General features: G+C 42.1%; 1 protein-coding gene across 2 annotated transcripts in view; it reads left to right on the forward strand.

Annotated features, from left to right (window-relative positions):
• Positions 1–23362, forward strand: part of DUS2 (dihydrouridine synthase 2) — a 140752-nt gene that overhangs the window by 13729 nt on the left and 103661 nt on the right. For both annotated transcript variants that reach the window (XM_073659297.1, XM_073659298.1), the window contains exons 4-5: positions 4246–4337; positions 13091–13134. In XM_073659297.1, the coding sequence (XP_073515398.1) occupies positions 4246–4337; positions 13091–13134 (136 nt within the window). The remainder of the gene's footprint in view (positions 1–4245; positions 4338–13090; positions 13135–23362) is intronic.

A 23362-nucleotide genomic window follows, 5' to 3' on the forward strand; every position in this document is an offset into this window, starting at 1 on the left:
TTGTTAGCGGACACCATGTTGCGTTTGGAGAGCACCTGATGTGCCTAAACAGTGGAGCTCCCCAACAAGTGACCCCATTTTGGAAGCTATACCCCTCAAGGATTTTATTAAGGGGTATGGTGAACATTTTGAACCCAGAGGTACGACACCGAATTTGATAACATTAGGTCATCATATTGAATAAGTTGTCATTAGTCTTGAGCGCAAGTGCTCGCTACTTGAGTTTGCATCGGGTACTCCGGTATGCACCATGTATCACGGGTGCTTAAGTGAAATGCTCGAGTCCCCGCCCGCATGTTTCACGGTTATTAGACACCCCAAAAAAAACATGCGGGGATCGCTCGTGCATGGCAGGCAATCCCCGCGAGTTTTTTTGGGCCGCGAAGCATATGGGGCGGAGACTTGAGCACCCGCGATACTCAGTGCATACCCCAGCACCCGATGCAAACTCAATTAGCGAGCACTTGCGTTCAACACTAGTTGCCATAATGTCATCTTTTTTTCTTTTTTTTTTACTTTTTGAAAAAAAAAACAACCCCAACCCTAGCAAGTATTTTTTACGCCGTTCCTCGTGTGGTATAAGTAATGAGATTACTTTATTCTTCGGGTTGGTGCGATTACAGCGATAACAGAATCATATCGGGTTTTTATGATTGACAGCTGTCACACACTAAGACACATGTTTTGTAAAATCTAGTTTTTGCATCGCCATATTTTGGCTGACAGAGTCATATGACGGCTTGTTTTTTGCGGGATGAGTTGACGTTTTTATTGGTGCCATTTTCAGGCATGTGACATTTTTTGATCGCTTTCTATTCCAGCTTTTGGGAGGCAGAATAAACAAAAACCAACAATTCAGGAACTGTGTTTTTTTACATTTTTTTATTCTGCTCCGGGTGTGGTAAAATTGATAAGGCAGCTTTATTCTTCAGGTCAGTACGTTTACAGCGGTACCACATTTATATCGTTTTTTATGTTTTGGCGCTTTTACATAGTAAAAGCTATTTTATAGAAAAAAATATTTTTTTGCATCGCTTTATTCTGAGAGCTGTAACTTTTTGATTTTTCGGATGATGCAGCTGTATGGTGGCTTGTTTTCAGCGGTACCATTTTTATTTATATTCGTCTTTTTGATCGCGTGTTATTCCATTTTTTTGTTTGGCAGTATGATGATAAAGCATTGTTTTTTGCTTTTGTTTTTTTTTTTATTTTTTTTACTGTGTTCACTGAAGGGGTTAACTAGTGGAACAGTTTTATAGCCCAGGTCGTTACGGATGCGGCAATACCAAATATGTGTACTTTTATTGTTTTTGTTTTTTTTCATAATAATATTTATTGATGGGTGCATTATATTTTTATTTTTAGTGGATTATTTTTTTTAAAATATTTTTACAATTTTTTTTACTTTGTCCCACTGTGGGACTTTTACTTTTTTTTATTCTGATCGCCTGCACAGCATAGGGATGGAGCACCATCCCTGTGCCATGTAGGCAGTCAGCGCTGGACAGGTAGAAGATAGTTTGGAGATGCACTGCGCATGTCCAAACAATCTTCCTGCTGTCTGGTGACCCGGATGTTGTCATGACGACATCGGGTCGTCATGGCAACACCCGGGAAGCCGTGCCAGACAGCGCTGGAGGCCGGAAGAGGAGGTGAGTTTACCGATCACCTCCCCTTGCCTCCGCAATGCTGCGATCGACTTCGATTGCAGCATTGTGGGGGTTAATGTGCTGGGAGCGGTGCGGGACCGCTCCCTGCACATTGTCACAGCTGACACCCGGTACTATCAGCTGACACCCGGCTGCGATCGCGCCCGCACAGCCTGTGTGCGCGCGCGATCGCGATGACGTACTAATATGGGTCAGGCTCTTAAAGCCCAGGGCACAGACACGTATTAAAGACAAAAAGCTGGCCAATATAAAGCTAAAGTATGAAACCTGGTATCAGGACAAGTAGTCCAGTACCGGGTTCAAATTGCCTACTCATATCAAATGGGGAAAACACGGAGAGCACAAGAGTAGTTAGCAAAGAGGCAAAATCTTTATTAATGATACATGATCACAACAGTAAAAAGTAAATAAAGAAATGACATAGCAAGGGGATCAGGAAAACATAGTGCCGAAAGCTAGACCGCCCCTGGCAAAACACTAGCTAAGCAATCCAAATTACAAAAATGCAAGTAAATCTACAGGCATAAGGAACACTCCATGGGTATATAACCACAGATAAGAACAGTAGATAAAAATGCAAGTAAATCTACAGGCATAAGGAACACCCCATGGGTATATAGCCACAGATAAGAACAGTAGATAAATATCACAATTAACCCCTTTAAAAAGTCAATGAGGCAAATATACACACTCAGGGTAAGTATAAAAATCACTGAGTAGTGACAATTTATGTAAACATCCAAGATAGGAGTGAGTTAAGTAACTACCCTATGCCATGTAGTGCTAGGTAAAGAAATATATAGAAAGAGTACCCGGACCTAAATGAAAACACTCACCCAGTGAGAAAATGTCCGGGATACAGGACGCTCGTTCAAGTTGCCCAGTGTCAGAGTGTCCAAAAGACAGGAAGCTCGCAAGGTGCCAGGGGAGTCAAAGACCGTGCTGCATGTGAGGACGCGCCCCGACGCGCGTTTCGCTTTCTTTTTTTTTTTTTTTTTTTTTTTTTTTTCATGAGCGCCTCTTGAAAAAGAAAGCGAAACGCGCGTCGGGGCGCGTCCTCACATGCAGCACGGTCTTTGACTCCCCTGGCACCTTGCGAGCTTCCTGTCTTTTGGACACTCTGACACTGGGCAACTTGAACGAGCGTCCTGTATCCCGGACATTTTCTCACTGGGTGAGTGTTTTCATTTAGGTCCGGGTACTCTTTCTATATATTTCTTTACCTAGCACTACATGGCATAGGGTAGTTACTTAACTCACTCCTATCTTGGATGTTTACATAAATTGTCACTACTCAGTGATTTTTATACTTACCCTGAGTGTGTATATTTGCCTCATTGACTTTTTAAAGGGGTTAATTGTGATATTTATCTACTGTTCTTATCTGTGGCTATATACCCATGGGGTGTTCCTTATGCCTGTAGATTTACTTGCATTTTTATCTACTGTTCTTATCTGTGGTTATATACCCATGGAGTGTTCCTTATGCCTGTAGATTTACTTGCATTTTTGTAATTTGGATTGCTTAGCTAGTGTTTTGCCAGGGGCGGTCTAGCTTTCGGCACTATGTTTTCCTGATCCCCTTGCTATGTCATTTCTTTATTTACTTTTTACTGTTGTGATCATGTATCATTAATAAAGATTTTGCCTCTTTGCTAACTACTCTTGTGCTCTCCGTGTTTTCCACAGACACGTATTAGTACGTCATGGGCTTTAAAGGGGTTAAAATACAAAGGAAATGTGTCATCTTTAACTTTATCAGAGATCACTTCATCTTCAACTTGCTTAACAATCAACAATAACTGTAATTTTGACCAGGGGTGCCCAAACTTTTACATACATGCCTGTATATTGCATTAATGCTGTGGGTCCTAATAGGGCCTATGTCTAGGGCCTCCTTCCAGCATCCAGGCTCTAAAGGAGGTCGTTCTAGAAGAATGGAAAAAGATGTTGCAATATGTCACCAGCTTGTTCCTTTCATGCCTGGAAGACTTGTTGCTGTCTATTAAAATCATGAAGGTCACACAAAAAAAACTTGATGTAGTATTTTTTATTGTGGCGTGTATTCATTTTTGCATCAACTAATTTTAATTAAAAATAAAGATTTTGTAATCAAACTAGCGTGCAGACTCCAGAAGTCGCAAAATTTTAGGCACAGCTCCAAGTTGTACCTAAATTTTGCATCTTTTCATATCTTTTATGCCAGAAAATTCTGAATTCGGCCCTTAGATTTAACAGTCTTAAAATTCACCAAATGTTTGCGTCTCATGCTGGTTGATAAATCTGGCACATCTTTAGACCAACTAGTCTAAATTCATAACCGTTAATAGTTAGATTAGGCTGGTCCACAAAATTAAGACAAATTTTGGATACTTTTTTGTTTTTATTATAAAAGTCTTGTAAACCTACTGCACTTTTGACTAATTTTTCCAGCAGCTGTAATACATTGTAGAGTTTGAATGCAGCCCAAGTGTATAAAGATACTGACAAATAACACTAAATAGGATTTTTAAATGTGAACAATTTACAATGTAAACTTCATATGTATCAAGCACTTGTACTTTATCTACTGCAGACGTTCTCCAGACAGTGGACTACATTGCTCCGACAGAGAGAATCATTTTTCAGACTTGTGAAAGGGAGAAAGATCGGGTTGTATTCCAGATGGTAAGACACTGCATTCTAGGTGGAGATGACGAAATACACTAGTCTGTGATCTTCTGCGCAGGCGTCTGTGAGTCAGGGAGGCTCGTGGGAGGGAGGATGGTGGAGGGATTTCAACGCGCAGACGCAGGACACTGTGATGTGCAGGGGAGGGGAGTACTATGATAATGAAGAGAGGAGGTGGGGATTTCTTACAGACCCGGCCTGCAGCAATCATTACCATAAAGGTATAATATAATATTTCAAAACTATTAATATGAGGCATACCGGTATGAATAGATTTACATTTCTATGACCTATATGCCCATATTAATAAGTTAGTTACGTCCCAGGGGTTGACATTCCCTTTAAAAGTTAAAACTTTATTAGTTATTTAGTTCAGTTAAAATCTAATTCTCAAGAAAAGCCAACTGCACACGTGAAGTGTAAAAGCCTTAAATTATTAAAAAATGTTATTCATATATAATTGTATACACACACACACACAAGGAGGGATACTTTGCCTATATTGAGCTGTAGATCCATCCCTGCCTACCAGGGGAATATGTATCTCATTTCTGCATTATGAAAATCTCCTATATTTAAATGCTCCATACACTTAGTTATGGGCATCAGTGGACTAATTTATTGATGTGAGATGTGTATGTACTCTGTGCCAGTCTATATACTGGTGTACCCATTTACATATTTATTTATGGATTTTTTTTGACTAGCTCACCCATTAATTCTTTGTTGTCTGTGTCTGCTTTTCAGCATTTGCTTTGATTTGTATTGTATGACTTTTTTTAAAAAATGTATCCAATAAAAGTATTGCTTTTAATCTGTCATACTTTTGTTCCTAGCACTTTTTTTTCCACTTCTTTTCCTTCGTGTGTTTATTTATGTGCCCTATAGGGACCTTAACTAAAGTAAAATAAAAATACTTGGGTTATGTGAGATTTATTTGACTATTTTGAAGTGTGGTACATCATTTGTAGGACTTATGGCTAATTTGTACACGCGTATTTATTTGTTTTGTGAATCGGTGATAGTGTACCACGACATAGAGGGGGTTCTGTACAAAAAAAAAATTCAGGGTACTTTCCAAATAGCACTCCTTCCTTCTAAGCCCTGACGTGTGACCAAACAGTGGTTTCTGACGGTATATGGGGTATCACCATGCTCATGAAGAATTACTTAACAAATTACGTGGTCCATTTTCTCCTATTACTGCTTGTGAAAACTACAAATTTGGGGCTAAAACATTTTGCTGGGAAAAAAAACAAAACTTAATTTTTCATCTTCATGTCCAAATGTTATAACATTTTGTGAAGCACCTATAGGTACAAAATGGTAAATACACACACAAATGAATTCTTTGAGATGGTCAAGTTTCCAAATTGGGGCTGGCTACTGTTTTAGCACTTCAGGAACTCTTCAGATGTGACATGGTGTCCTCAATCTATTTGAGCGCTTTAAAAAATCAAATAGTGCTTCTTCCCTTCCGAGCACCATAATTTGCCCAGTTTTTGACTGCATATGAGTTATTGAGACATTAGGAAGAAATTGAGCGGCAAATTGTGGGGTCTCTTTTCTATTACCTCTTGTGAAAAAAGTGATAAGTCTGCAGTCACTTCGTGTGACTGCAGACTTATGAATTCCCCCAGCGCAGGCACTGTGCACTGCGGGGATTCGCCAATACGAGACCCGGTAACAGAGGGTATGTATGTGTTATACATACTCCAGGCCAGTGGACGTGGCATCGCTCTCCATACACTTGTATTAAGCAAGGCCACACCCTGTCTAGTGACGTGGACAGTCAGTGGGCGCGTCCCACTAGAAGGCACGGCGTCGCTCAATACAAGTCTATGGAGAGTGAGGTCACACCCACTGGCCGGGGGTATGTGTAACACATACATACCCTCCTTTACCTTGTCTCGTACCGGCGAATCCCCGCAGCGCACAGTGCATGCGCTGGGGGGATTCATAAGTCTGCAGTCACACGAAGTGACTGCAGACATCACTTTTGACTGGACAACCCCTTTAAGGATAATGCTCCTAAAGAGCCCCATGTGCCTTTTCTGACAAGTTTCATGATGTTTTATGCATTTTTGCTTCACTTCCTGTGCCCTGGGACCAGCTTTGTTGTCATAGCGATTACTTCCTCTTCAGAATCCTCTGCTCCCGACTTACTACATTTCCCATCATGCCTTGTGTTGGGCTGCAAGCCAGCAGAGGGCACAGACCTGTAACACCACCTACACTTCTCCCACTCTTCCCCTAGAGTCACATACAGGCCCAGCAATGCTATACACCAAAGACCACTGCTTAACAGCAGCAACCTTTTTAAATCGCTACCAGTATCTAAAAATAAGCAAAACCTACAAAAGACAAAAATATATCTCATACCCTACCATCATTATATATAAATGTAAAGCAAAGTTGCATAATAAATATAGGGTACTTAGTGAACTATTTTTGATCAAAAAAAGTATACAAGCCGTCCCACCAGCGGCAAGGTGACCCTAAATTGGGACGGTACTTATACTGCCTATATTAAAAACCTTACTGTATATCAAAGTTGAAGTAATGCATATAAAAGGGTAGACAAATAGGACCGGGTCCCAACTCCAGACCACCTAGGCCCGTGGTAAGCTACATATATACCAATCAGCTCAACAAAGGGGATGCCACACCCTTAAATTGCACAGAATGCAAACAAGACAAAAAACCAAGCAATGTGAACTGAGGTCTAAGATGGTAGACATGCAAGAAATAGGAGCATGTTCACACTAGCAAAAAGAAGCAAAACCTACAAAAGACAAAAATATATCTCATACCCTACCATCATTATATATAAATGTAAAGCAAAGTTGCATAATAAATATAGGGTACTTAGTGAACTATTTTTGATCAAAAAAAGTATACAAGCCGTCCCACCAGCGGCAAGGTGACCCTAAATTGGGACGGTACCTATACTGCCTATATTAAAAACCTTACTGTATATCAAAGTTGAAGTAATGCATATAAAAGGGTAGACAAATAGGACCGGGTCCCAACTCCAGACCACCTAGGCCCGTGGTAAGCTACATATATACCAATCAGCTCAACAAAGGGGATGCCACACCCTTAAATTGCACAGAATGCAAACAAGACAAAAAAACAAGCAATGTGAACTGAGGTCTAAGATGGTAGACATGCAAGAAATAGGACCATCTTAGACCTCAGTTCACATTGCTTGGTTTTCAGTATCTAAAAATGTAAAGAGCACTTCATAGGAAAATGATGGCCATATCACAGATTAAATATTAAAAAAAAAGTTGCTCAATAGAATAAAATAAAAATAGCATACTAAAGTGGGAGATAGCAAATAAGTAAACTGCCCTCACCATATGTGTTTATAAAAGTTCAGCGTGTGTCCATGTCATGAAGAATCCATAGTAGTTGTCCAGTGGGTGTAGCAAGTAGATTAATTCTTTCGTGTGTGGCATTGCTTTTGAAGCAATTGTCTTTGTTGTGTGGCATTGCCTTTTTTGAGCAGTTGTCTTTGGTGTATTGCACTTTTAAGCAGTTGTCTTCATAATACTAATAGTACAGAGATTCATTGCATGCTTTATACTGGTCAATATTACTATGGGGTGCAGAGAACTGTACGTTCTGTGATTGGGGGTGCTGGTGTATATATGTATGTGTGCAAGAGATCTGATCATACTCACCCTCTGCTGTAGTCCCTGTATAATGTATGTGCATTACTGGGGTTGTCAGGTCCAAATTGATAAGTAACTACAGACTTATTTATTCCCCCCATTGAACATGAAGAGGAAGTGAGAGAGCAGCCCGATTGGGCGCTGGGCTCGTGTCCTAACAATCGCACGAAAGCCCTGGGAACACGAATGCTGACACCGCTGGAACGGCATCGGCACGGGAGGTGAATATAAGCTTTTTTTATTTTATCGGGGCCAAACCTTTAGATAAAGAAGGGGTTGTCCTAGTATGTTTTATTATTATTTATTACTAGCTGTACCCGGCCACGCGTTGCTGTAGCTCAGTGTGGTTAAATTGGAAAGAAGGAAAAGAGAGCGCACGTTTCTAAAATATTTAATTTCACAATGCTTGTGGGTATACAATATTTTTTGTTGTTCCATTGTCTGTGTAGATATAGAGATTGTGTGGTTTGCTGACTCTAGATCACGCAACATATAATTGTCCATGTGAGAAGCAATCCGTGTCTAGATTTAAACTGCACAATTCTAAAGATTGGCCCGGAGCTTTGTTGATGGTGATTGCAAACGCCAATCCAATGGACCCAGTCATGTCAGGGATTGCTAGTTATGCAATTCCCTAGTACAGAGGGAATGTGACAGGAGTGGGCGCAGAGATGAAGGCAGTCGGCGGCAGAGAAGAAGGGGGTGATCCGCCTTAACATATCCTGGGCCAGTATCGGCCAGACCACAGGTCAGCTCCCGCCGGTGGCGCAGTGGGATTTGCACTCGCTCTCTATCCACCAAGTGCTGCGAGGCTCTGGCCCTGCTCAGCGCCCAGAGCGGAGGCCGCGGCCTGTGCCTCTCATGCAGCCTCCCTCTCCTCTTCCCTCCCTCCCCCACTTGTTGCACAGTGTGAAATAAGACTCACCTGCCGGAGAAGAAGAGGCCGCAGCAGTGCCGGAGAGCAGAGGCGGCAGACTCTCAGGCGATGATGGTGATGAGCAGCAGCATCTTTCGGCCTCGAACAGACTGTCTCGTCATTTCCCCCCCCCTCCCCCCCCCCCCACACTACCTATCCCCACGGGGGACACGAAAGAAGCAGAGCACATGCAGCGGCTGGTGAGAAGGGTTTATGAATGAGATGTCACTAATGGGGAGAGAATGCCGGGCAGTCGGGGAGAGTCCACCTGGGACTGAGCTCGTAACACACCTCTCTTGCTGTTGCTTTTATGTTCAACAGCTGGTATATAAAAACATGCGTGTATTCAAATGCAACGTTGTCAAAATTTCAAAGCAATCTGTGAAGAACTTTCAGAGATTTAAGATTTTAAACAAATGAACATTTACATTTTTATTTATATAGATTAGTTAAAGCACCATTTATTCCATGGCGCTTTGCATGTGAAAAAGGAGGTATACATAATAACAATTAATAATCTTGAACAAAAACGCGACCGCATCTGGTACAGGAGGAGAGAGGACCCTGCCCGCGAGGGCTCACAGTCTACAAAGGATGGGTGAGAATACAGTAGGTGAGGGTAGAGCTGGTCATGCAGCGGTATGGTGGAGCAAGGGTCACTGCAGGTTGTACGCTTGTAAGCAGAGGTGGGTTTTCAGGTTCCTTTTGAAGGTTTCCACGGTAGGCGAGAATATGAGATGTTGGGGTAGAGAGTTCCAGAGTAAGGGGGATGCATAGGAAAAATCTTGTATGCGATTGTGGGAAGAGGAGATAAGAGGGGAGTAGAGAAAGAGATCTTGTATCGGAGGTTGTGTGCAGGTAAGTACCGGGAGACTTGGTCACAAATATATGGAGGAAACAGGTTGTGGATGGCTTTGTATGCCATGTTTAAGGTTTTGAACCGGAGTCTCTAGGCAATATAGAGCCAGTGAAGGGATTGGCGGAGAGGAGAGGCCGGGGAATAGTGGGGGAACAGGTGGATTAGTGGGTCTGCAGAGTTTAGGATAGATTGGAGGGGTGCGAGAGTGTTGGAAGGGAGGCCACAGAGCAGGAGGTTGCATTAGTCGAGGTGGGAGATGATGAGGGCATGCACTAGTGTTTTTGCAGATTTGAGGTTGAGGAATGTGCGGATCTGGGAGATATTTTTGAATTTGAGTCGGCAGGAAGTGGAAAGGGCTTGGCTATGTGGTTTGAAGGTTTTGAAGATCAGAGTCCAGGGTTACCCCGAGGCAACGAGCTTGCGGGACTGGAGAGAGTGGACAACCATCGACTTTGATAGATGGTTCAGATGGGGGGGTTGAGTGAGGTGGTGGAAAGATGATGAATTCAGTTTTATCCATGTTAAGTTTTAGAAATCTAGCAGAGAAGAAGGATCAAATGGCGAACAGATATTGTGGGATTCTGATTAGTAAGGAGTTGATATCGGGTCCAAAGAGGTAGATCTGTGTGTTATCAGTTTAGATGTGATACTGAAAGCAGAGAGACAGAGCTGTCCCAGATAAGCAGATAGGGGGCGAGATGAGGAGATGGTATGTGAGTGGGAGACACTGAATGTCCTGTCTGTTAGGTATGAGAAGATCCAAGCTAGGGCCAAGTCTGTAATGCCAAGAGATGAGTGTCTGTAGTAAGAGGAAATGTTCCACTGTGTCGAAGGCAAATGACCGGTCCAGGAGGAGGAGGACAGAGTAGTGTTGCTTGAATTTGGCAGTTAGTAGGTCGTTGGTGATTTTAGTCAGGGCAGTTTCAGTGGAGTGATGCGGTCAGAAGCCAAATTGTAAGCGGTCAAAGAGGGAACAGGAAGAGAGGTGGGAGGACAGTTCAATATGGATGTGGTGTTCCAGTAGTTTTGAGGCATAGGGGAGAAGTGATATGGGGCGATAGCTAGAGAGCGAGGATGGGTCAAGGGAGGGCTTTTTGAGGATGGGTGTGATTGAGGCATGTTTGAAGCATGAGGGGAAGACACCAGTTGTTAGTGACAGGTTGAAGAGGTGGGCTAGGGTTGGGAGAAAGCCTATGGTAATTTTAGGGATGAGGTGGGACGGGAGTGGGTCAAGTTCACAGGTGGTGAGGTGTGATTTGGAGAATAAAGTGGAAAGTTGATGTTCCGTAATGGTGGAGAAGTTGGTTTTGGAGGAGGAGGGTTGAGTAGAAATGAGGAGGGGCTTTGGTGACTTTAGGCAAAAGCTTTGACACCATCAGACAATCTTCTGTTTGAAGAATGAGGCAAAGTCTTCGGCTGAGAGGTGAGGGAGGAAGCGCCGGGGGACGGAGGAGAGAATTGAAAGTGTTTAGGGTTGTGAGACAGGGAGAATATGAGAGATAAGAAGTAGGTTTGCTTTGCTGCAGTGAGTGTGGACTTGAAAATAGTGAGGGACTGTTTGAATGCGATGAAGTGCTCATTGGAGTGGGACCTTTTCCATATCTGCTCAGCAACCCTGGAAGCCCTCCTCAGTTCTTTAGTCAGGTTGGTATGCCAGGGTTGCCTGTTGATTGTGCGAGCTAGTAGTGGACAACCCGTTTAAGTTCTAATGTTACAAACTTTAGTGAAGCACATATGAGTCCAAAATAATCACTAACCAACTACATGAATTCCTTGAGGGGTGTCGTTTCCAAGATGGGGTCATTTGTGGGGGAGAGGGGTTCTGTCGTGTGTCCACCTCTGGGGCTCTGCAAATATCTTCAAGCCAATTTCTTCCCGCTAACTTTGTAATTTAAAAGTAAATTGCTTTCCTTTCCTTCCGACCTTGCCATGCACCCAAACAGTAGATTCTGACCACGTATGGGGTATCAGCGCATTTGGAAGAAATCGTGTAACATATTTTTCTGTGCATTTTCTCTCATTACAGCTTGTCAAAAGGCACATTTGAGGCTAAATCAACATTTTAGTTCACAGAATGTAATTTTAATTTTTTTTTATTCCCCTATGTTAATTCTTGCTAAGGCCACAGCACCATTATCAGTATTTAGTCAGTATTCGGTCAGTGTTTTTTCTCAGGTGTGGGAGCCAAAACCAGGTGAGGAACAATCAGAGAAAAGGTATAATAGAAACAAGTCACCAATTCTGCATTTATCACCCACTCCTGGTTTCGGCTCCCACTCCTGAGAAAAAATACTGACTAAATACTGATAGTGGGGCCGTGGTCTAGGGTCAACAAACTTCTTTATTGGGGTTTTGAATGCTTTGAAGGGTGCAGTATTTAAATTGCTATCACTTTTGGGAGTATTCTGACATGTAATCCCCTCAACGTCACTTCAAAACTGACTAGGTCTGCTATACTTTTAATCACTTTAACATGCTAAAAAGAATTAAAGGATGTTTTAAAAAATTATGCCATTGTAAAACCAATCATTGGGAAATGTTATGTATTCACTATTTTGTGTGGTGTGGCTACATAAGAGAATAAAAGTTCAAAGTTTAAAAATTGCTAATCTTTCTGCATTTTTTTTTAACTTTCCGATATTTTCATTAATCAGCTCAAATTTTATTAGTCTAAATTTAAGACTAACAGAATGCAATGTGTATCGAAAAAAAAAATATTTTGAGGATTGGAAGAAACATTCTAAAGTCATTCCATATAAAATTACACATGTCAGTTATGAAAAATGAGGCTGTCGGACTAAAAACTGGCCTGGGTGATAGTGTTAAAGGGGTTTTCAGAAAACCACAAACCACTGCCTGCAGTTTGTTTTGAAAAAAACTCCAAAACAACAAACTTTGTGTCACTCACCCTCCTGGTCCAGCGTTGAGTCTTCATTGCTGCTCCTCGTATCTGCTATTTTCAGCAGCTCTGACATCATGTCTATAGTGTTGCAACCAATCAGTGAGCTCAGTGGCCTTACCATAACTGATGTCATTACCTGCTGTGCTCACTGATTGGCTGTGGTGCTGTTAATAATAACAAACAGCGGGAGCAGCCGCGAAAGAAAGCTCACCACAAGACCTGGGGATAGTGAATAAAGCTGTTTGTTTGTTTTTTTGATTTTTAAACAAGTTGCAAAGGGAAACAGTGGGAGGGGTCCTAAAACCAGAAAACCCTTTTAATAGTACGTTGGAAAATATTTACTTGCCCTTTACTTGTGATTTATGGTTTTATATGTCTTATATTTTCCTATAGGGAACTGCTGATCCAGAAAGGGCGCTGGCCGTTGCCAAACTCATGTAAGTTTATTAATGATTTTTTTCTGTATGTGTTATGTATTGTGCAAAAGTGTGAGATAAATCCGCTAAAATAAACCTTCCAGTAAAGAAAGGCCAGAGTTACAGGTTTGTTTGATTGCTGTTCTCCACAAGCTGTTTGACACTTGAGATTATTGCAATATTTCTTCTTTGTGGAGCAAGTTTGGATTTTCCAGTGTTTTTGAAAAAGTTGTCCAATTTTGTGTTTTCATTTCCTACATATGGTAACATGCACCATTTACATCAGATGCAGTTGTATTTCTCTGTTGAATTAAAATAGTCATGGGGTGAAAATCACAAGCACTATTCTGTTCTTCTTGTCTGTTCTCCTGATGCCCTCGTCCATATTCTGTGATTCTCCCATTTATTAGTGTTTACTGCTAATACCATCCGGACAAGTTGATCTTACATCTGATAATTATTTTACATGGTCAGTTTCGTAGTATACTGTAAGGTGTGATGCTATGCTTTTATTTGTCGGCTGAATAGCCTATTAGGCCAACCACTGTGCACTAATCTGACAATGGCAGTGTCTTCTTTCCTATTAATATTGACTTTTTGAAAATGTTTGCGTGTTTAGTAAAGAGAATCTGTTACCATCCTTAACCCCTTCCTGACCTTGGACGTACTCTGTACGTCTAGGCGATTTTGCGCACACAGTAAGGCCATGTGCCCACGTAACGTTCTTGAAGCGTTTTTGCGGCCGCGAAAACGCTTGTAAAACCGTCTGCCATGCAAAGCAATGTGAATTTGGATGTGCTGTGTACTTGATGCGCTAATTAGCGCGCCGAATTCGCATTGCGTTGCAAAACGCAGCATGACCATTTCTACCGCGATTACGCCGCAAATTCGCGGCCATTGAGAAACATTGAAACGCAGCAAACACGCAGGTGGATTTGCTGCTTTTCAATTAAATTCAATAGCCGCGAATTTACAGCGTAATCGCGTTGCATGTGGTACCCAGGATGAAGAGGAGACTACAACTCCTCTTCATCCCGGCTACCACTCGGTATAAAAAAGTTAAAAATAAAAAAAAACTGTATACTCACCTCTCCGGTCTCCTCCCGGCCGCATCCTCTCTCCTCGGAGTCCTGGGGTGTACTTGCAGGACCTGCGGTCACGTCATTTTATCAGCTGATGGTCACATGACCGCTGTCGTCACCCAGCACCCAATGTCCACTAATAATTCCAGCAAATTTTGCTGTGCTCCTTCCCTTCTGAGCCCTGCCATGTACCCAAACAGTAGTTTTCCCCACAAATATGGGGTAGCAGCATGCTCAGGAGACATTGCACAACAAATTTTGGGGTCTATTTTATCCTGTTACCCTTGTGATGATAAAAAAAATTGGGTCTAAAGTAAAATTTTTGTGGGGGAAAAAAAAAGATTAAATGTTTGTTTCCTTCCTCATACCATTAATTCCTGTGAAGCACCTGAAGGGTTAATAAACTTCTTGAATGTGGTTTTGAGCACCTTGAGTGGTGCACTTTTGGAATGGTGTCACTTTCTGGTATTTTATATCATATAGACACCTCACAGTAACTTCAAATGTGAAGTGTTCCCTAAAAAAAAAAAAAATGATTTGGTACATTTTGTAGGAAAAATGAGAAATCGCTGGTCAACTTTTAACCCTTCTCGCTTCCTAAAAAAAACATTTTTTTTTCATATTGTAGATATGTGGGAAATGTTATTCGTTAACTATTTTGTGTGATATATCTCTCTAATTTAAGGGCATGAAAATTCAAAGTTTGAAAATTGCGAAATTTTCCCCAAATTTCTGATTTTTTTTTTTCACAAATAAATCTAAGTCATATTGAACACGTTTTACCACTGTCATGAAGTACAATATGCCACGAAAAAAAAGTCTCCGAATCCGTGTGAAATCACATATGGAGATCACAAAATTGGGTCTGGGAAGGTTAGTAGAAGGAGAAGACGCAAGGAGTTCAGTTTTTGACAGATTAAATTTTAGATAGAGGGAGGACAGGATGTTAGAGAAAGCAGAAAGACCATCACTGGTATTTTGTAGTAATGCAGGGGTGATGTCAGGCGACGATGTGTATAGTTGGGTGTTATCAGCATAGAGGTGGTACTGAAAACTGAATCTACTGATTGTTTGTCCAATTGGGGCAGTATACAAGGAGAAGAGGAGGGGACCTGGAACTGAGCTGTGAGGGGAACCTAGGCAATAGGGGTAAGAGGAGAGAAACTGAAGCCAGAAAAAGATAGTGAAAGAGCAGTTAAAGAGGTATGAGGAGAACCAAGAAAGAGTGGTATCCTTGAGCCCCCGATATAGCGGACCATAGTAAGGAGGAGCTGGTGATCCATAGTGTTAAATGCTGCAGAGAGGTCCAGGAGAATAAGCAGTGAGTAGTGACCATTAGCTTTAGTAGATCATTAGAGACTTTAGTGAGGGCAGTTTCAGTAAAGTGTAAGGAGCAGAAACTGGATTGTAAAGTGTCAAGAAGAGCGTTATCTGAGAGATAGCGGATTAGACTCCGTGGACTAAATGTTCCAGAAGTTTCGAAATGAAGGGGAGATTAGAGACCGGTCTGTTAGCAGCACAATTCTGGTTGAGGGATGTTTTTTTAAGTAATGGGTGTATGCGGTCATGTTTGAAAGAGAAAGGAAAGATACTAAATGAAAGAGAAGGGTTAAATATTTTAGTTAGGTGAGTGGTTCCAGCTGGGAAAAGGGACTAAAGGACATGTGATGGAATAGGGGCACTGGTGCAGGTAGTAGGGCGAGGAGCCTGATAACTTCTTTTTCTGTGACCAGTTCAAAGACAAAGTGAGCTAGATGAAGTGCAGGATGGAAGAGAATGCATGATAATAGGGGATTAGGAGAAAATTTCCTGCCTGATATGGTCAATTTTTTTCTTTTAAATAATTTGGCTATTTTGTCAGTGCTGCGGTTGGTGGGTTAGGCCCGCAACTGAGGAGGGAATGAAAAGTATCAGTTGTTTAGGATTGTTAAATAGTGAGATAATGAGGGTGTTGAAGTAAGCTTGTTGGAGCGGTTAAGGGCAGAGTTGTATGTTTTAAGTATAAACTTATAATGGATGAAATCTTCTGCCAGATTAGATTTTCTCCATAAGTTCGGCGCACCTGGAGCACCACTGGAGAAAATGTGTTTGCTGCATGTGCCAGGGTTGCCGCCCTCTGAGCCAAGGTGTGCTATGTCAAGCAGGTGCAATTTCGCCCATGGCACTTTGCAGTGTTTAATAATAATAATAATAATAATTATTTTTTATTTTTATAGCGCCAACATATTCCGCAACTCTTTACAAATTTTAGGGGGGACATATGCAGACAATACAGAATAAGCATATCTCATATCGAAAGGAGTGAGGGCCTTGCTCGCAAGCTTACAGTCTATGAGGAAATGGGGGAGACACAAAAGGTAAAAAGTACATATATTGTATAATGCAGCCTTGATATACTAAATAGGATAAATAATAATACATGGACTGGTTGCCAGCCAGTATGTGTACAGTCCTAACCGAGGCTATTATGTGCATGGTTGGTATGAACCTGAAATTGAAGAAGATTTTAATATGGGGGAAAACTGGGACGGACAGAGTGTGTTTAGGCGATATGCCAGTCTAAAGAAATGTGTTTTTAGGGTTCGCTTGAAACTGTGGGTATTGGGAATTAATCGAACTGTCCTGTGTAGTACATTCCAAAGAATTGGCGGAGCATGCGAGAAATCTTGGAGATGGGAGTGGGAAGTTCGGATTATGGAGGATTTTAATTTTAAGTCATTTGCAAAACGGAGGGCATTTGTAGGGTGGTAGACTGAGACAAGAGAGGAGATGTAGGGGGGTACTGAAGCATGGAGCGCTTTGTGGGTAAGCGTGATAAGTTTAAATTGAACTCTATATTGGATGGGCAACCAATGCAATGACTGGCACAGGGAAGAGGCATCGGTGTAGCGGTTGGCGAGGAATATGATCCTGACTGCTGCGTTAAGGACGGATTGGAGAGGGGAGAGTTTAGTAAGGGGGAGACCGATTAGTAGAGCGTTGCAATAGTCAAGACGAGAATGAATAAGAGCTACAGTAAGAGTTTTTACCGAGTCAAAGGTGAGAAAAGCCCTGATTCTTGAGCTGTTTTTGAGGTGTAGATGACATGAACGAGCGAGTGATTTGATATGAGGAGTGAAAGAAAGATCTGATTCAAAAATGACCCCAAGACAGCGGGCTTGTTGCTGGGGAGTAATGGTTGAGGCACAAACGGAAATGGCAATATCGGGCACAGGTAGGTTAGTGGAGGGAGGAAATACGAGTAGTTCAGTTTTTGACAGATTCAGTTTTAGGTAGAGGGAGGACATAATGTTAGACACAGCAGAAAGACAATCACTGGTCTTTTGTAGTAATGCAGGGGTGATGTCCGGAGCAGATGTGTATAATTGGGTGTCATCAGCATAGAGATGGTACTGAAAACCAAATCTGCTGATTGTTTGTCCAATAGGAGCGGTGTATAAGGAGAAAAGAAGGGGGCCTAGGACTGATCCTTGAGGAACCCCGACAGTAAGGGGAAGTAGGGAGGAGGAGGAGCCTGCAAAAGAAACAGAGAAGGAGTGGTCGGAGAGATAGGAGGAGAACCAGGAGAGAACAGTGTCCTTGAGGCCAATAGTGCGGAGCATAGTGAGGAGGAGCTGGTGATCCACAGTGTCGAATGCTGCAGAGAGATCCAGGAGAATCAGCAGGGAGTAGTGACCGTTAGATTTAGCTGTTAGTAAATCATTAGAGACTTTAGTGAGGGCAGTTTCAGTAGAATGTAAAAAGCGGAAACCAGATTGTAAAGGGTCAATCAGAGAGTTGTCTGAGAGATAGCGGATGAGACGGGAGTGGACCAGGCGTTCCATGAGTTTAGAGATAAAGGGAAGATTGGAAACAGGTCTGTAGTTGGCCGTGCAGTTCTGGTCAAGGGATGTTTTTTTAAGTAATGGTTGTATGCTGGCATGTTTAAAAGAAGAGGGAAAGATATCAGATGAGAGGGAAAGGTTGAAAATTTTAGTTAGGTGAGTGGTGACAGCTGGAGCAAGGGACTGAGGAGATGTGAGGGAATAGGGTCACTGGTGCAGGTGGTAGGGCGAGAAGATGCAAGGAGCCTGATCACTTCATCTTCCGTGACTGGTTCGAAGTCAGAAAGTGAGCAAGATACAATGTGGCGGGGGAGAGCATGCATAACATTTGGGGATTGGGAGAAAATTTCCTGTCGGATATGGTCAATTTTTTCTTTGAAATAATTGGCCAGATCGTCAGCGCTGAGGTCGGTGGTCGGGGCCTGTGTTGTTTGATTGAGGAGAGAATGAAACGTGTCAAAGAGTCGTTTAGGATTATTGGAAAGTGAGATGATGAGGTTGTTAAAGTAGGTTTGTTTGGAGAGGTGAAGGGCAGAGTTATATGTTTTCAGCATAAATTTATAATGGAGGAAATCTTCGGGCAGATTTGATTTTCTCCACAGCCGTTCAGCGCACCTGGAGTACCTCTGGAAGACGTGTTTGAGGCGTGTGCCAGGGTTGTCGCCGTCTATGCTGAATTTTTCTTTGTGTAGGAGGTGCGGCTTCATCCAGGGCTCATAGCATTATTTTGTTATAATGCTTCAATGCCGAGTCGGGACATGAGAGGGAGGAGATGGGGGCCAATGATTGCAACCTTTTTATAAATTTCTGGGTGTTAATGGCGCGTATATTTCTATAAGTGTGGAAAGTGGGGGGGTCTTGAGTAGAGTCAGTTCTTGACAGAGAATGAAAGAAGATTATGGTCAGAGAGTGGAAGGGGAGAGTTAGTAAAATCATGTACAGAGCAAAGCCGGGAGAAGATCAGGTCCAATGTGTTCCCGTCTTCATGTGTAGGAGAATTAGCAAGCTGTGAAAGGCCGAAGGAGGAGGTTAGTGATAAAAGCTGCGTGGCAGATGGGGAAAGAGAATCGCCAATTGGGATGTTAAAATCTCCCATGATTATCGTGGGGATGTCGCAGGATAGAAAATTTGGAAGCCAGGCAGCAAAGTGATCCAGGGATTGACGGGGGGGACCTGGAGGGCGATAGACAACCGCCACTCGCAGGGAGAAGGGCCGGTAGAGTCTGACTGTGTGGGCCTCAAAAGACGGGAAGATAAGGGAGGGTACAGGGGGGATAACCTGAAAAGTACATTTTGTTGAAAGAAGCAGACCAACACCTCCGCCTGATCTGTTGTCAGGTCGCGGGGTATGAGAGAAATGTAGGCCACCATAGGAGAGGGCTGCAGCGGCGGTGGTGTCCGACTGCTGGATCCAGGTTTCAGTGAGAGCAAGAAGGTTGAGGGAATTAGAGAGAAAAAAGTCATGGATGTAAGAGAGTTTATTACAAGCTGGGCGCGCATTCCAAAGGGCACAGTTGAGACAGAAGATATGCAGGGAATATTAATGAGATTAGCAGGGTTTCTGAATGTAATAGGGAAAGAATTAGTGTTATTATTACTGGAGGGTCCTGGGTTGGGAGAAATATCACCTGTGACTAATAGAAGGAAGATAAAGAGAGTGAGCAGATGGTTGAGTGATTTGTGAGAGGGTTTTCTGTGTTGTATGGTGGGAATGAATGGATCTGCGTGGTATAACATTGTGAAGAGAGCATGACAACTGTACATAGGAGGAGAGAGGGGTTAATATGGATGAAGTGTGCCGAATTTGTGGGAGAACGGTGAATGTGGATGATCGTAGCAGCCAGAATATAGATGGCACAGATACAAATGGTGAATACTGTTTGCCAAAAAGATGACCTGGAAGCAAGTTTAATTGTCTTGCATGTCTTACTTGTCTCCTGCCCTGTCCAACTGCCATCTTCTAACTGCCGCGGCACTTCGATAAATTTTGCATAAATGCTATATGCATAAATGCTGCCCCTTGACTATGTCTCAATATATAGGGACGTATCTGCTTAGATCTACACAGATTTAACTCGTTCGCAATTAATCAACTAGTTTAAGACAACAGGAGACAATAAAACTGCAGAAAAAAAGCAGACTGGCAACTCTACATGGATCATAAACTCTTAAAGTAAGTGTGATGACCTTAAAGTATCATGGATTAAACAACGTGGAGGAGTGAGAAATATATACCAGTGATAGGCTGCAGAGCATTGCATGGAGGAACAAGTATGTTTCAGAGGAGATTGGGATAAATGATGACTACAAATTCTTTATACATTTCTGAGTATTAATGGCATGTATATTCCTTTAATAGTGGTAAGTGGGGGTATCCTGAGTTGGGTGACAGTTCTTGATAGAGTATGAAAGAAGGTTGTGGTGAGAGAGAAGGAAAGGGGAGTTAGTAAAATCATGCTCTGAGCAGAGTCGGGAGAAGATCAAGTCCAGCGCATTCCAGTCTTCATGTGTAGGAGAGTTAGTAAATTGTGAAAGGCCAAAGGAAAAGGTTAGCGATAAAAGATGAGCTGCAGATGAGATGGGATCATCAATAGGCATGTTAAAGTGCCCCATGATGAGAGTAAGGGTGTCACAGGATGCACAACCAGCAATTGCAGGGAGAAGGGCTGGAAAAGTTTGACGGTGTGGACCTCAAGAGAAGGAAAGATAAATGAGGGTATGAGGGGATAACCTGAAGAGCACATTTTGTTGAAAGGAGCAGACCAACACCTCCACCTGGTCTGCTTTCAGGGCTTGGGTTATGTGAAACATGTAGGCAGCAATGCGAGAAAGCAGCAGCGGCGGTAGTATCAGACTTCTGGATTTTCAAAGAATGATTCCTGATGCACATTGGAGATGAGAAAATGAGAAGGAATTGATTCTATATATGATTTGGTCATGCCCTATACTTGCTCCATCCTTCAATATTTTAAAGAGACTAATTGGGAAAATCACAGCATACTCTGCCATCATGAGTCTAATGTTATCCTTTTTCCATAACTAGATACAAATGATCCCTTCTTTGCTTTTTTAGTAATGGCAGTGAGTGCTTGCATACCTCTGCTGTGGAAGACGAAAAAACAAATCCTCCAACCCTAAGGTTACCAGAGTCAGTTATCTAATGTAAATTGAAAACGTATCATCCACATTACACAATTGTCATAATAGCTCCTATAAGATTTGGTTCTATTGTATGGAATTGCAGCAAACCAATTAAAGGATTTGCCCACTGTGTGTATGTATGTATGTGTGTGTGTATATATACAGTACAGACCAAAAGTTTGGACACGCCTTCTCATTTAAAGATTTTTCTGTATTTTCGTGACTATGAAAATTGTACATTCACACTGAAGGCATCAAAACTATGAATTAACACATGTGGAATTATATACTTAACAAAAAAGTGTGAAACAATATGTCTTATATTCTAGGTTCTTCAAAGTAGTCACCTTTTGCTTTTATGACTGCTTTGCACATTCTTGGCATTCTCTTGATGAGCTTCAAGAGGTAGTCACCGGAAATGGTCTTCCAACAATCTTGAAGGAGTTCCCAGAGATGCTTAGCACTTGTTGGCCCTTTTGCCTTCACTCTGCGGCCAGCTCACCCCAAACCATCTCGATTGGGTTCAGGTCTGGTGACTGTGGAGGCCAGTCATCTGGCGTAGCACCCCATCACTCTCATTCTTGGTCAAATAGCCCTTACACAGCCTGGAGGTGTGTTTGGGGCCATTGTCCTGTTGAAAAATAAATGATGGTCCAACTAAACACAAACCGGATGGAATAGCATGCCGCTGCAAGATGCTGTGGTAGCCATGCTGGTTGAGTATGCCTTCAATTTTGAATAAATCCCCTACAGTGTCACCAGCAAAGAAACCTCACACCATCACACCTCCTCCTTCATGCTTCACAGTGGGAACCAGGCATGTAGAGTCCATCCGTTCACCTTTTCTGCGTCGCACAAAGACACGGTGGTTGGAACCAAAGATCTCAAATTTGGACTCATCAGACCAAAGCACAGATTTCCACTTGTCTAATGTCCATTCCTTGTGTTCTTTAGCCCAAAAAAGTCTCTTCTGCTTGTTGCCTGTCCTTAGCAGTGGTTTCCTAGCAGCTATTTTACCATGAAGGCCTGCTGCACAAAGTCTCCTCTTAACAGTTGTTGTAGAGATGTGTCTGCTGCTAGAACTCTGTGTGGCATTGACCTGGTCTCTAATCTGAGCTGCTGTTAACCTGCGATTTCTGAGGCTGGTGACTCGGATAAACTTATCCTCAGAAGCAGAGGTGACTCTTGGTCTTCCTTTCCTGGGGCGGTCCTCATGTGAGCCAGGTTCTTTGTAGCGCTTGATGGTTTTTGCAACTGCACTTGGGGACACTTTCAAAGTTTGCCCAATTTTTCGCACTGACTGACCTTCATTTCATAAAGTAATGATGGCCACTCGTTCTTCTTTACTTAGCTGCTTTTTTCTTGCCATAATACAAATTCTAACAGTCTATTCAGTAGGACTATCAGCTGTGTTTCCACCTGACTTATGCACAACACAACTGATGGTCCCAACCCCATTTATAAGGCAAGAAATCCAACTTATTAAACCTGACAGAGCACACCTGTGAAGTGAAAACCATTTCCGGTGACTACCTCTTGAAGCTCATCAAGAGAATACCAAGAGTGTGCAAAGCAGTCATCAAAGCAAAAGGTGGCTACTTTGAAAAACCTAGAATATAAGACATATTTTCAGTAGTTTCACACTTTTTTGTTAAGTATATAATTCCACATGTGTTAATTCATAGTTTTGATGCCTTCAGTGTGAATGTACAATTTTCATAGTCATGAAAATACAGAAAAATCTTTAAATGAGAAGGTGTGTCCAAACTTTTGGTCTGTACTGTGTGTGTGTGTGTGTGTGTGTGTGTGTGTGTGTGTGTGTGTGTGTGTATGTGTATGTATATATGTATGTATATATATATATATATATGTATATATGTATATATGTATATATATATATATATATATATATATATCTATCACACTCACATTACCCCAACCAGCGTGTTTAAAAATGTCTTAGAAACGTTCACATTCGTTGGGAGAGCTGGACACTCAGTATATTTCTGTTTGATACGTTACGTGTCATTAGTGCAGCAGACAGACTAAAAAAACAGGACAGTGGCGGAGGTTCAGTACTGGACCTGGGGAAGGTAAGTTTGTTTTTGTTGACTGTCCGCTTATAGCCCTGACTGCCTAGAAAATAACTGAATTTATTTCCATACCACAAACCGCTTTTACACGGAAGGTGGCCTTTGATTC

This window comes from Phyllobates terribilis, unplaced genomic scaffold, assembly GCF_046119375.1.
Source record: "Phyllobates terribilis strain yellow unplaced genomic scaffold, ASM4611937v1 Scaffold_13__5_contigs__length_258822181, whole genome shotgun sequence".
Classification (NCBI taxonomy): Eukaryota; Metazoa; Chordata; class Amphibia; order Anura; family Dendrobatidae; genus Phyllobates; species Phyllobates terribilis.